The sequence below is a fragment of the Mirounga leonina genome, unplaced genomic scaffold (genome assembly GCF_011800145.1).
Source record: "Mirounga leonina isolate KUSES-001 unplaced genomic scaffold, KU_Mleo_1.0 Mir_173, whole genome shotgun sequence".
NCBI lineage: Eukaryota > Metazoa > Chordata > Mammalia > Carnivora > Phocidae > Mirounga > Mirounga leonina.
This window is the reverse complement of record NW_023270447.1, coordinates 53997664-54013208: the sequence shown is the minus strand read 5'-3', so window position 1 is coordinate 54013208 and position 15545 is coordinate 53997664. Positions and strand designations below refer to the sequence as shown.

General features: G+C 37.1%; 2 protein-coding genes across 2 annotated transcripts in view; one reads left to right on the top strand and one right to left on the bottom strand.

Moving 5' to 3' along the window:
- CUNH1orf185 (chromosome unknown C1orf185 homolog) overlaps positions 1 to 15545 on the top strand; it is a 98200-nt gene that overhangs the window by 35995 nt on the left and 46660 nt on the right. The window lies entirely within an intron of this gene.
- LOC118018977 (zinc finger protein 558-like) lies at positions 12538 to 14595 on the bottom strand. The gene is made up of 2 exons (XM_035017731.1): positions 14499 to 14595; positions 12538 to 13448 (listed from the first exon to the last, which is right to left on the bottom strand). The coding sequence occupies exons 1-2, from the start codon at positions 14593 to 14595 to the stop codon at positions 12538 to 12540; spliced, it is 1008 nt and encodes a 335-aa protein (XP_034873622.1).

The window sequence follows — 15545 nt, the reverse complement described above, 5'->3', positions numbered from 1 at the left end:
AATGGCTGAAAACTTCCCAAATTTGAGGAAAGACATGAATATATTCAAGAAGCTCAACAAACTCCAAGTATGATAAACTCAAAGAAACCCATAATACATTATAATCAAACTTGCAAAAGCCAAAGGGTGAACCTTGAAAGCAGCCAGAGATAAGCAAATTATCACACACAAGGGATCGCTAATAAGATTATCAACAAATTTCTCATCAGAAACTTTGGAGACCAGAAAGCAGTGGGCTAATATATTCAAAGTGCTAAAAGAAAAAAGTGTCAGGGGTGCCTGGGTGGCTCAGTTGGTTCAACATCTGCCTTCGGCTCAGGTCATGATCCCAAGGTCCTGGGATCGAGCCCTGCATTGGGCTCCTTGCTCAGCGGGGACCCTGCTTCTCCCTCTCCCTCTGCTGCTCCCCTGCTTGTACTCTAGCTCTCTCTCTGTCAAATAAACAAATAAAATCTTAAAAAAAAAAAGAAAAAGAAAAAAGTGTCAACAAATAATCCTATATCTGACAAAACTGTCCTTCAAAAGTGAGGGAGAAATCAAGACATTCTCAGATAAACAAAAGCTGAGAGAGTTCATAACCACTACACCTGCCTTGCAAAAAATGCTCAAGGAAATCCTACAAAGTAAAATGAAAGGACACTAGATAGTAACTTGAAGCTATAAGGAGAAATAAAGATCTCAATAAAGGTAAACACATGGGTAATTATAAAATCTAATATTACTGTAACAGTGGTATATAACTTTTTGTTTTCTACATAATTTAATAGACTAATACATTTAAAGATAAAATATATTCATGTAAAAGCTAATATTACTGTAACTTTGATTTATATCTCTAATCTTGTTTTCTATATAATTCAGAAGACCAATGCATTTAAAAAGTTATTAGTTTATGTTTTGGAGCACACGATGTATAAAGATGAAATTTTATGACACAAAAACCAGAAGGAGTGGAGATGGAAATGTAAGGGAGCAGGGTTTTTGTATGTTATTAAGTTAAGCTGCTATAAATTCATCTAGAATGTTATAACTTTAGAATGTTAAATGTAATCCCCATGGTAACCAAAAATAGCTATAGACTATATACAAAAAGAAATTAAGAGTTTTAATACTTCATTACAAAAAATCAACTACACACTAAAGAAGACAGGAATGCAGGAAATGAGGGACAAAAAAGCTGGCATGTAGGAAACAAAGAACACAATGACAAAAGCAAATCCCTCCTTATCAGTAATTACTTTAAGTATAAATGGATTCAACTCCCAATCAAAAGACAGAGATTAGAAGAATAGATTAAAAACACATGACCTAACTATATGTTGTTTACAAGAGATTCACCCACTTAAGATCCAAAGACACAAACAGGTTGAAAGTGGAAGTATGGAAAAAGATATTCCATGAAAATACTAGCCAAAAGAGCAGAAGTGGCTATATTAATATCAGACTAAAGAGATTTTAAATAAAAAACATTTATAAGAGACAAAGAACATTATGTATTAACAAAAGTTTCAATACAGAAAAAAAATAACAATTTTAAACATTTATGCACCTAATGACAGACCAGATATGAAGCAAAAACTGACAATTGAAGGGAGAAATATACATGTGTACCATAATAGCTGGAGACTTCAATACCTCTCTCACAATAATCTGGTTGATAGAGCAACCAGACACAAGATAGTAAGGAAATAGAAGACATAACCAATGCAATAAACCAACTAGATCTAACAGACATATACAGAGCACTCCATACGCCAATAACAGCATACCCATTCTTCTTCCGTGCACATGGAACATTTTCCAGCATAGACCATATGTTAGGCCACAGATTAAGTTTCAGTAGATTTTAAAAGATAGGTATCATACAAAACATCTTCTCTGACCAATACCATAAAAAAGCCAATAACATAAAGCCAACTAAAAATGCACAAAATCATGGAAATTAAACAACACACTTTTAAACAACTAATGGATCAAAGAGAAATCACAAGGGAAATTAGAAAATACTTAGAAATGAATGAATATGAAAACACAATACACCGAAATTTATGGGCCCCAGAAAAAGCAGTGCTAAGCAGGAATTTTATAGTTGTGAATGCTTACATTAAAAAACAAGAAAGAGCTGAAATCAACAACCTAATTTTAAAACGTAAGAAACTTGAATAAGAACAAGCTAAACCCAAAGCTAGCAGAAGGAAGGAAATAATAAAGATGAGAGCAGAGATAAACAAAATAGAGGATAGAAAAACCATAGAGAAATCAATGAAACCAAAAGTTGGTTCTTCAAAAAGATCAACGAAATTGACAAACCTCTAGGTAAATAGACTAAGAAAAAAAAGGAGAAGACCCAAATTACTAAACTCTGAAGTGAGTGTGAGGGCATTAAAGCTGATTCTACAGAAATGAAAAGGACTGTAAAAGAGTACTATGTATAATTGCCAAAAATTTGGATAACCTAGATGAAATGAAATCAGGGTCTCAGAGAGATAACTGTACACCCTTGTTCATGGCAGCATTTTTCACAATAATCAAGATATAGAAACAACCTAAATGCCTATCAATAGATGAATAAAGAAAATGTGGCATATACATAAAATGGACTATTATTCAGCCTTAAAAAGGAAGGAAATTCTCCAATATGTTGCAACATGGATGAACCTTGGAGACATTACGCTAAGTAAATTAGCCAGTCACAAAAAGAAAAATATTGTATGATTCCACTTATATGAGGTACTTAATCAAGATCCTAATGATAGAAAGTATAATGGTGGTTGCCAGGGGCTAGGGGGATGGGAGAAGGACAAATCAGTGTTTAATAGTCTTAAAGTTTCAGTTTTAAAAAGAGTTATGGAGATGGATGGTGGTGATAGCTGCACAACAATGTAAGTATATTTAACACTACTGAACTGTACCTTTAAAATGGTTAAGATGATACATTTAATATCATGTATGTTTTACCACAATTAAAAAAAAGCAGATCAGGTTATTCATCAGTTCATTATCCTTCAACAATTTCTATCTCATTCAGAGTAAAAGTCAAAGTCTATTATTACCCACAAGGCCTTCATGATCTGAACCCCCTCTCTTTATCATTCCAACTTCATCTTACTAGCTACCTCCCCCATATTCTGTTCCTACCACACTGGCCTCAGTGCCTCTGCAATTAATCTCCATCTATTGGAATGCAAGCTCCACAGATACCAAGTTGGCTCTTTTTTCCTATTTCCTTCAGGTAAAGTCCTCCTTGGCTATCCTACCTAAAACTGGAACAATCACTACCACACACTTCCTTTCCTTTCCACACTTAAACTTTGATGTTTAACATTTATCATCTAAATGTGCAACATATTTTGTTGATATTTATTTATCTTGCTTACTGCCTTAATCTCCAATCAGAATGTAACTCCAATCAGAACGTAACTGATTAATTATAAGTCTCACACAAATAAGAAATCAACAAATATCTGTTGGATTAATGAATGAAAGAATATGGTTTAAGAAGTAATAAAATTAATCTACATTTTATATACATTAAAAAATGATTAACGTATTTTCACCAGTCTGTATAATGTTTTCCTGAACTATTCACAGTTCAGGAAATGCTGGCCTGGGCTTGCTTAATGGTAACTTAGAACTCTGCCTATTTCACTAGATGTTCTCTTCTTTTCCTCCACACTATAGATGGGGCTAAATGAACTTGGAGGCAAAGGCCAAAAATATGCAGAAGTACACAGGCATAGGCTTTGGAATCAGATAAACCTAGATTGACATGCCAGATACTCTATCTGATAGAGAAGGGCTTTTAACCTCTATGTGCTTTCATTGTTGCAAAGACAGTATGAAATAGTGGAAAAAGTACATTGGCTTAAGAATCTGAGAATCTTGGATTCCAATGTAGTTGTGGTTTGGGGCAGTATTTAATATATAACTCAATTTCCTCATCTATAAAGTGAAGATAATATCTCCTTCATAGGGTTCTTGTAAAAATATACAATAAAGCACCTGGCACAGAAGGTGTAATGTAAATGCTCATTTTTGTTGCTAATATAGAGTAGTCATTAATTTTCTGCCCAAGATAATTTTGTTCACTAGTAAGAAGACATGTACCCTGGAGGGTTGTTTTTTTCTTTTTATGACTGCTACCCTCCAAATGAGTCTAGGATGATTGTGTTTCAATATTACTAATAACCCATATCACTAGAAATTAAAGCCAGAAGTATATTCTTATTAGCAAGATTTTACCCACAAATATACATTTCGAAGGGAATGGAAGGCAGAAAGCAAGCACTGCCAGCTTACAACATGCCTTTTGCATCCACTTTCTGTTTTCTATTACAGGTGGAATCTCATTTTAATGAATACCATTTTAAACATCTGTTTCTGCATACTGAGGCTATTTTTGTGTTCTAGCAGATGGGCCACCGGAACTGTGCTTTGTTGACTTGACTAAAACAAATTCTAAAAAAAAAATAAAAATTCTTTCTTTACAAGTAATGTTTATGAAGAAATAAGTATTTTAATAAGAGGTAATTATCATTGGAAGGGATATACCCTGGCCAAAGCTACTTCGAAGAAAACAGAACTGGGTTGTAGGTGGGTGGAAGGCAAAGTGGACTGGAAAGCAAGAGAAAATTAGAGAAAAATGGAGCAAAAACCTCAAGTTAGCTCCGTTGGAAAGTACAAACCTTAAGCCAGAACTCCATTTGTAAACATAACCTTTCTTCTTCCAGGGCTTACTACACATGTTGCTTCTCTACCAAGACTTTCCCATTCTCTCTAGATGTATAACTCAGTTCTCTGTTTCCTGTATTCACAATTGTTCTGAATCTTTTGTAGTAGCATTTACCAAGTGTTCATCTTACATTTTTAAAAATAATTGTTTTGTGCTCTGTCTCTTCCTTCCACCAAGAAGGTGAGCTCAGATTTCTAGACCAAAGATTGATTCACTTTCTATGACCAATACCTAGCAGAGCTTAATTCAGAATAGATGTTTAATAAATTCTCATTGAATTTATTATATACGAAGTATTGATATGCTCCAATCGAGTATTTTTACCTATCTTGGACGCTCCCTGAGAGCAAAAAATGTTTCATTTCCACAGGATTTGACACACAAATGCTCAGTGCCATGTGTTGGTTGAAAAAATTACTGAAATCAATATACCAAAGTCGGTAAAAATCCAAATCAGACTTTTAACGTTAATTTCTCTCAGGACTTTGATGCATGAATAAATCCACTACACGCTGCTGAATTAAACGCTGATAGCAAGTGACTAGAATATACTGTGTGTCCTGGGAAGACACAGTTTAAGGCTCTTAATTCTCACCACCAGAGGAGGGGGCCGGGGGCAAAGCGAAGCTCCCCGGGACAGGACACCCCACTGGGTTTGGGAGGCTGTGGAAGCGGGTTACTTCAAAAGAAGCCGAGGACAGAATGGCGAGCGCAGAAACTGACTCGAAGGGGCCCACTGGAAGCATACTGGAAGCCTTTGTCCTCTTCACTCAGATTACATAAACCCAGGAGCTGGTGCCAACTTGCACAACCATCCCGAGTTTACCTACAACTTCCCAAGCCCCCGGCCGGAGTTTAGCGCCCTCTAGCCCTGACTCCCGCCTGTGAGGCTCCTGCTTCCGGCGGCGAGGCTCCACTTCCGGGGAAGACACCGCCCAGTCCCGGAGAGGCTACCTGGCGCCTCACCTCCAGGCTGTCCCAAGAGCCGTGGCCGCAGTAGCTGTAGTTGACCTTGGCTGTGCAGTTCCTCACTTGCTCCAGCCGGATCTTGTTTCTTTCTTCCTTCTTGCCGCCCCAGCAAACTTCAAAACTTCTGAAAAAGTGCCCCCGCTCTTCTCGCTCCTGTGGAGATTGGCTTCAGTGGAGTCACCTACTGCAGGTCTGAGAAGTGGCACCCACTTTCGCCCTCATTTTCTCTCGTTCCCTTTTTGGCACCCACTGGGCTTTGGAATTTTGTAGTTGATGACCGTTTTCGGACCTAGGGTCCCTGGAAGACTCCGGGCTTTAGTTACCTCCTCTGGCTTGCTATGAGGAGCTCTTGTCCTGTTTTTAAGGGAAAGGTAAGAATCTTCTTAAAAGGATGATGAAAGTGCTAAATCTAAAAATATTGCCCTATTCTGGCCCTTCCAGAATAGTCTTTGGAATAATAAGATAATCTTGTTTACCCTTCCTTACATCTGAACACTTTCCGCAAAGAAACCAACTTCCTACCACGTGCAAATTTAGGTAAAATCCAAGAGCCTCTCCTTCCTATATGAGCTTACTTTTGCAGGGACTTCAATGGTAACAAAGTGTAAGCACTTTCAGTGTACACGGCAGTATCTATGGCTAACTTATTCCAGAATTAAGATATGCTGAACCTTATGAACAAATAAAGCATAGAACATGTTTTTCTAAATGCAATTCATTTTGTTCACTGTCAAGAATGTATATTCTAAGTAAGTATTCTATTGTGAACCTCTGTATTCCCACTTTTCGCTGAGTTTATGCCACATGTAAATTTAATTGTGAGCCTTCCTAATGTGCTTAGTGAATAGGAAAACAAAAATTCAAAACCCATTAGAAGTTGGTATAAATATAATAGAATGTGGGTTATGTAAAGTCAGATGGACCTAGGCTCACTATTTATTAGCTATGTATGACTTTAAGCAACTTCTTTACCTTAAATTGGGTTTCCCCACAACTAAGACTCTGAGGCAAGGATAGGGATACAAAGAAATTTGGGAAGCATAGTGAGGAAGTGAGACAAGGAGGGAAGGAAAGCCAATGAAGTGTGTTAATGAGCAGGTTACTACTGAGGGCAATTGGTACTCAATTCTACTGGTGATCCTTTAAGGGGCTATATAGAATAAAACTCAGAATTGTTTCACTGAGGGACAAGAAAACTGGGATCTTTATCTACCAATTCCCCTCCCTCAGTGGTTAAGGGTTATTCTTGGGAGTCTCAACTCACTGGTACTTCCCTCAAGTAGCCTGCTCCTGTTGGTAGAGAAAACCTTCAGGCAGAAAGATGGTTGAAATAGGAAACCATTGGTATAACACTAATGGTAATTGCCACATATGGGCAGGCCACTGATGATATCTGATACATTCATTAAGCCTTAGTTTGTTTCTCTGCAAACAAGATAATAATTAGAGATTATAACTAGAGTGATACTAAGTTCCTAGCCCATAAAAAAACCCCGAAAAAATCTTTGTATATGTTAATATAATAATGTTGTATAATAATAGTCAAGCACCTCTTTTTATTTTTATTTTTTTTATTGTAGTTGACATACTATGTTACATTAGTTTCAGGTGTACAATGTAGTGATTCTGTAACTCTATACATTATGCTGTGTTCACAAGCGTAGCTACCATTTGTCACTATACAGTGCTATTACAATACCACTGAGTATATTCCCTATGCTGTACTTTTCATCCCGTGACTTATTCATTCCATAACTGGAAGCCCGTACCTCTCACTCCCCTTTACCCATTTTGCTCATTTCACTCCCCCGTCCCTGCCAACCATCAGTTTGTTCTCTTTTTAAAATTTTTAGCACACATTGACATTTAATTATGGTGTCACTCTATTTGTGGAACACATTTCTGTTTCCTTTAGTGTACTTATATTCACACTTATTTGGATGCTTAACTGTCATGTTACCTAGAAGAGTTCCTAAACTCTTTACATAACTCTTTGATTCTTAAATACCCCGTTCCTTCCCCTGGAATTATTTATGTCTCCCCACTAGACCGTAATGAGAACAAAGACTGTAATTTATCCTTCAACAAAAATGCTTGAAGCACTGTGACAAATGGGGGATCTTTTAAATATTAAAAAGAAAGCCCCACTCTCAGGATTTTACAGTTAAGGTTGGGTATAAACCAAAAGTTAAGCAACTAAAATATATTATGATACTCTGATAAAGGTAAACCCAAAGCTTTATAGAAGCAAATAGGAGGAGTTAACTCCAGAATTTAGTCTGGAAGGATACAAACCAGACTGTTAATAATAGTTATCCGTAGAGAAGAAAGTGTATGTGTGTATATGTGTGGTATTGGAGGAGAGAAGTCAAGATAAAGGAATAGTTAACTTTTTACTCTGTTGTATTGTGTGAATCCTTTTAAAGAATGTGTACTTATCACTTGCTTGTGCAATTAAATAAAAAAAAGTTCATGCGATGAAGGGGTTGAAGGGATACCTGAGAGAGGAAATAATAGCAAAGGCACAGAGACTTTAGCCCAGGAGAATGCATTATATTCAGGGAGGTACAGGACACATTGTATGGCTGTCCCATAATAAGCCTAAAGGGAAATGTCAGGAAATCAAATTAGAGAGTTAGATTTGGGCCAACCCAATTTTGTAGGCTCTTAGAGTAGGTAACCAGAAAAGCATGAGAGCATTAGCCAGCAAAGGTGAAGGAGGAAGGCATGGAGATACCAGAGATAAGAGGTAAAATCTACTAACTTGGTGCATAGATATGGAAGGTAAATGAATCCTGTCTCAACTGAGTTCTGCAGGAGAATTAAACCCTAGGGCCCTAAGGCTTCTATTATATATAATGGATTAATTTCCTATGCATCTGGAATAGAATTAATTATGTACTGATCCTTGGAAAAAATGAGAAATAATTATTTTTTGTGTTTAAATAAAGGTCCTATATTGAGAAAGGCCTTGGTAATTGTGTGGAAGATGGTTTTTTATTATTTTCTAAAATATGTCCTATATGTGTAGAAGCAAATAGGAGTTTAGTTTTCAGTATATTGAATTTGAGGTATTTATGGGACATTTGGGAGGAGAGATGGGATAGCTAGTTGAGTAAAAGATTTCTAGTTTTAGTGGAGACCTAGACTGGAAATAAAGTTTAATAGTCATCAGCATATAGGTGTTGTAATTAAAGTCATAGATTCAGATGGATCACCCAACTACTGTGAAAGAAAAAAACCCAAATATTTAAAATAGAGTCTGAGGGAATTATGCCATTTGGGAGATGGGCATTAAAAGATGAGCCTGATAAAACTAAATCAAGAAATGGAAAGCTGAAGAAACTTACGGCATAGAAGGCAAGGAAGAAAAGAATTACAAGAATGAGGGAGGGATTGACAAACTGTGTCATTAATGTAGAAAAGTATCCATTGGCCATGGTAATATGGAGATCAATGTGGACCTTACTGAGAGAAGCTTTGGAAGAATGTATGGACAGAAGTAACATTAGAGTGAGTTGGAAGTGAATAGGAGGTGAGAAAGCAGAGATGGCGAGAGTGAACAACTGTTCCAAGAGGCTTGGCCATGAGGAATAATAAAGGGTTTGTCTTGAAGAAGGAAGAGGATTTTGGATGTTTATATGTGAAGGGAAAAGGTCAATAGGGAGAGAAGAGGAAGAAACGGTACAGAAGAAAGAGAGAAGTGATGGTTAATGGTTTCTGAGCTGAGGAGGAACATTAAGCCATAGATAGAAGGGAGATTCTTCAAGACTGGAAAGAAATACTAATGTAGATTAAATTATAAGTAACTTAGAGGAAATTAAAGGAGTCTTGACTTAATGGCTCCAGATTTCTCTATGAAATAGGAAATTAAGTCATCTGCTGAGTTAGTGGGAGAAAGAGATTAAATGAGAGTTTGAATAAAAAGATGAAATTTTGGAATAGTTACTGAAGGGAATGAGAAGAAGAGAAATGAACTAAGAGTTATTGAAGATCGAATATTTGTAGCCTGTATGGTGAAAGCTTTATATACATTACTGCATTTAATTTTAACAATTGTCATTCTATATATATCAAAAAAAGAATAAACATCTTGCTCATTTCTCACAGCTAGTAAGTAACAGAGCCAGAATTTGAACCCACAGTTTTTGGTGGGTTCTATCAGATCCCATGACAATCTATCAGATCCTATGACTGATAGACCTCTAGGGTTTAACAAAACCCAAGGCAGTATAATTAAATTTGTGGACTATGAGATTTTGTGATGGATAGGGAAAAAAGTAGAGCTAGAAGTAAAGCCAGAGAGTAATAATAAATTGGGGGGGAAATGGGAGGGTCAAAGGTTTAGGAATATCAAGGAGGTAAAATTAAAATTATGGGAGGATAAGGTAGTAAAAGCTGGAATAATGATCAGAGAAAAGCATATTATGGTTAAAGAGTAGAACATAGGAGTTAAAATTTCAGAGGTGAAGCAGATTGGGACTGAGGTGAGGTGAAGGTGAGAGAGGGCATGGAGAGTAGGGGGAGTGATTATAGCTAGCATTTATTAAGTTTTTAGAGTACTAGATACTATACTAAGCACTTTATATGCATTATTTTATTTAAGCCTCACAATCCTTAATAATGTAGATACTATCACTATTTGCATTTGCTAGATGAAGTGGTTTTGACTGTTATTTTCCTAAATTAAACTAATGGGGTCACATTTTCATCAGGCAGCTTTTATGGTTAATTTTCTTACTACATTTTATGGCTTTTTTATGGTTAATTTTCTTACTGCATCCTTCCCCCACCATTCTCTCCATTCCCCCACCCACCCTCTGAGAGAATCATCAGTTTATTCTCTATAGTTAAGAGTCTGTTTCTTGGTTGGTCTCTCTCTCTCTTTTTTTTTTCTTTGCGCATTTGTTTTGTTTCTCAAATTCCACATATGAGTAAGGTAATATGGTATTTGTCTTCCTCTGATTGACTTATTTTGCTTAGCATTATACACTCTAGCTCTCTCCATGTTGTTGCAGATGGCAAGATTTCATTCTTTTTTATGGCTGAATTGTATTCCACCTCTTCTTTATCCATTCATTGATCAATGGACACTTGGGCTGCTTCCATAGTTTGGCTACTATAAATAATGCTGCAATAAACATAGGGGGGATGTATCCCTCTGAATTAGTGTTTTTGTATGTTGGGAATAAATAGTAGTGTGACTACTGAATTGCAGAGTAGTTCTATTTTTAACTTTTTGAGGAACTTCCATACTGTTTCCCCAGTGGCTGCACCAGTTTGTATTCCCACCAACAGTGCAAGAGGGGTCCTTTCTCTCTACATCCTCGCCAACACTTGTTGTTTCTTGTATTTCTTATTTCAGCCATTTTGACAGGTGTGAGGTGATACCTTATTGTGGTATTGATTTGCATTTCTCTGTTGATCAGTGGTGTTGAACATATTTTGATGTGTCTGTTTGCCATCGGATGTCTTCTTTGGACAAATGTTTGTTCATGTCTTCTGCCCATTATTTATTTATTTATTTATTTGAGAGAGAGAGAGTGCATGAGTAGGGGCAGGGGCAAAGGGAGAGGGGGAAGCAGAATCTCCGCTGAGCAGGGAGTCCAATGCAGGGCTCAATCCCAGGAACCCAAGATCATGATGTGAGCCGAAGTCAGATGCTTAACAGACTGAGCCACCCAGGTGCCCCTGCCCATTTTTTAATTGGACTATTTGTTTTTTGGGTGATGAGTTGTATAAGTTCTTTATATATTTTGGATACTAACCCTTTATCAGATGTCATTTGCAAATATCTTCTCCCATTCTGTAGGTTGCCTTTTAGTTTTGTTGATTGTTTCCTTTGCTGTGCAGAAGCTTTTTATTTTATTTTTTTTAATTTAAATTCTAGTTAGTTGACAAATTTTTAATTTAAATTCTAGTTAGTTCAATATTGGATTCAGGAGTAGAGTTCAGTGGTTCATCATTTGAATATAACACCCAGCACTGATCATAACAAGTGTCCTCCTTAATAACCATCACCCATCTATCCCATTCCCCACTGCCCTCCCTCCATCAACCCTCAGTTTGCTCTCTATATGTAAGAGTCTCCCATGATTCGTTTCCCCCCTCTCTCTTTTCTTTCCCCTTCCTGAATGTTCATCCATTTTGTTTCTTAAATTCTACACATGAGGGAAGTCATATGGTGTTTTTCTCTCTGTGTGCTTTTTATTTTGATGTAGTCCCAATAGCTTATCTTTGCTTTTATTTTTCTTGCCTCAGGAGACATACCTAGAAAAAATGTTGCTACAGCCAATGTCAGAGAAATTACTGGCTGTGCTTTCTTCTAGAATTTTTATGGTTACAGGTCTCACATTTAGGTCTTTAATCCATTTTGAATTTATTTTTGTGTATGGTGAAGGAAACTGGTCCAGCTTCATTCTTTTGCATGTGGCTGTCCAGTTTTCCCAACATCATTTGTTGAAGAGATTGTCTTTTTCTCACTGTATATTCATTCATCCTTTGTTGAAGATTAATTGGCCAAATAATTGTAGGTTTACTTCTGGGTTTTCCATTCTATTCCATTGATATATGTGTTTTTTTTTTTTTTTTTTTGGCTTAAAACATTAGGCATTTATTTTTCTCAAGTAACAAGCCTTGAAGACATTATAAGTTTTTACTTTCAGCATCAAGTGGTCACATATCTAAGGTATGAATAAGGATTTATCACAGTCATTGCATAACATATTTCTCCCATAGGTCTGTTATTCAGATGCTTTCTCCCATTCTTTACATTCAGTTTTTCTCTGCAGTTGGCATTTGCTTTTATGCCTTACAGAATGAGAGTTCACTAAAAATTATTGCATATGGACATTACTAGGAGTTTTACCCAGCATGAGTGCTCTCATGATGCCGCTGAAGGGATGAGAGCTTACTGAAAGCATGTTCACAGACATTGCATTGTTAAGGCTATTCACCAATATGGACTCTTTTTGCACAGTAAGATTACACCTTACACTGAAGGTTTTCCCACATTGATCACACTCATAGGGTTTCTCTCCAGTGTGAGTTCTTATGTGTATTGTAAGGGATATATGCCTCCTAAAAACTTTTTCATGCTCACTATACTTGAAGGGTTTCTTTTCCCTGGCGTGCTTTTTCATATGTCTCCTATGAGGTAAGAGGCCACCAAAGGCTTTCCCATATTCCTTACATTCATATTGTTTCATTCTCATGTGAATTTTCTTGTACAAAGTGAGGAAAGATTTCACTCTGAAGGCTTTCCCACACTGATTACATGCAAAAGGTTTCTCTCCAGTGTGAATTCGCACATGTTCTTTAAGGCATGAGTGATCCCTGAAGGCTTTCCCATATTCATTGCATGTACATGGTTTCTCTCCAGCATGCATTTTCTTGTGCACATTAAGATTACAGCTCATTCTAAAAATTCTCCAACACTGATCACACTTGTAAGGTTTCTCCCTAGTATGTATCCACAGGTGTGCTTTTCCACAGTGGCTGTACTCAACACATTTCTCTCCAGTGTGGATTCTCTTATGTCTTGTAAGGTATGAAAGAATACTGAAGGTTTTCCCACAATCATTACAGGCATAGGGCTTCTCTCTGGTATATATTATCTTGTGCGTGGTAAGCCTAAAGCTTCTACTGAAGGTTTTGCTGCACTGATCACATTTGTAGGGTTTATCCCTTGAATGAATTCCTTCATGTAGTCTGAGAAGTGAACTATCTCTGAAGGTTTTTCCACACTCTGAAGGTTTTTCATAGGGCTTCTCCCCAGTGTGAATTCTCTTGTACCATGTAAGATAAGAGGTTCGGGGCGCCTGGGTGGCCCAGTCGTTAAGCGTCTGCCTTCGGCTCAGGTCATGATCCCAGAGTCCTGGGATCGAGCCCCACATCGGGCTCCCTGTTCAGCGGGAAGCCTGCTTCTCCCTCTCCCACTCCCCCTGCTTGTGTTCCCTCTCTGGCTGTGTCTCTCTCTAATAAATAAATAAAATCTTTAAAAAAAAAAAAAGGTTGAACTGTAGACTTCCCCACATTGGTTATATTTAAAAGGATTTTATGCACTATGGTTTCTCATGTGCAATGCAATGGATAAATGGTTCTGTAATACCTTACCACACTGGCTACATTGTTTCTCTCTAATGCAAGTTTTTTCATGCTTACTTTATAAGATTGAATTTAAGACTTTCCTAGAGTCAATGCATTCATAGGATTTCTCTTTTGTATGTTGTCTCTTGTGCACATCTAAGAAAGAACTAATGAAGGTATTTTTATCATTTTTATAGTCATTGAATTTTTCCCTAGAAAGAATGCTCTCATGTGGGTTAAGGTGTGAAAAATCTCTGAGGGCTTTCCCAAGATGAAGGAGTTGATGGGGTTTCTTTCCAGGATAAATTCTCTGATTCTGAGTAATGCTAGATTTCATGCTCAAGGCAATTTTATTCTGCTCAATGGATCTGCCTCCATGAGTTTGCTCCTTCTTCTTGCTACTGAGTGCTTCCTTCTCCAAAATATCTTGTTTATGTTGTGATTGTTTGGGGTTTTTTTGTTTTTTTTTTTTAAGATTTTTTATTTATTTATTTGAGAGAGAGAATGAGAGAGAGAGAGAGAGCACATGAGAGGGGGGAGGGTCAGAGGGAGAAGCAGACTCCCTGCCGAGCAGGGAGCCCGATATGGGACTCGATCCCGGGACTCCAGGATTATGACCTGAGCCGAAGGCAGTCGCTTAACCAACTGAGCCACCCAGGCGCCCGTGATTGTTTGGTTTTAAGGAGAACCATCCAATTTGAACAGTTACCTGTTTTAGTTTCATCTTCTTGTTCCATCTGGGTGATCAGAGTGGGTTTGCTGAGCTGCTTTTCCAGAGATGCCAAGTATCTATAGTTCTCCAGCATCACATCTCTGTAGTTTTCTCTGATGTGAATTCAACAATGCCCATTCCTCCTGGGTGAAGTCCATGGCCACATCCTCAAAGGTTATTGAGTTCTGTAATGCAGAGTGGATGTTTTCCACTTCTGTGATCCTCTCGTGGGCACCAGCAGGGTCTAATATAGCAGACAGATATATGGCCGCCATTTTGCAAGTCCATGATGCTCTTTTTGCTTCTATGGTCCACTGCAGGCAGGGCTCAAAACACACAGAAATCCATAGATCAGTGAGGTAAGGGTTTGAGCCGGGCTGCTGTTCACATACTTCTCAGCTACAGCATGTTTGAGTCTCTATGTATCTATCATTTTGCCGGTATGGTACTGTTTTAATTACTACTGCTTTGTAATATAACTTGAAATCTGGAATTGTGACACCTCCAGTTTTTTCTCTTATTACATTCTTTAGCAGATTTTTTTTCCAGTGGCATTTCTGACTAATTCATAGAATTTTATGAAATAATTTTAATTGTAATAATTAATGATTTAATATTATATAATGAAGTGATTTAAAACATCTGCTTTATTATGTTATAATTGTATTTTATTATGCTTTTCAGGTCAAATAAGAGGGAAACAATATCCGTGCTGAATAAAACTACATGTATTAGGCAACTACCATCTTCAAATTCAGAATAAGCCATACTTCAAAGAATTTAATTTATTAAAGTATTGGGGAGAAGAATGATTTTATGGATGTTAGAAAAACAAAGAGTTTCAACAAAAAATATGAAATAAAGGCAAGAATTGGCAACAGAAACTCTTATCTGGAAATATTTTAAGAATCATTTTATAAATTAGAAAGAGTATCAGTGAAAACATAAAAATATCTATTTTAAAAAGAAAAACAACGGGGCGCCTGGGTGGCTCAGTCATTAAGTGTCTGCCTTCGGCTCAGGTCAGGATCCCCGGGTCCTGGG

Coding starts and splice junctions, on each gene's coding strand:
- LOC118018977 (XM_035017731.1), bottom strand. CDS start 14,595: ATGCTGGAGAACTATAGATACTTGGCATCTCTGGAAAAGCAGCTCAGC. Junction 13,449..14,498: donor AGAAGATGAAACTAAAACAG/GTAACTGTTCAA, acceptor AAAAACCTTCAG/AGTGTGGAAAAACCTTCAGA.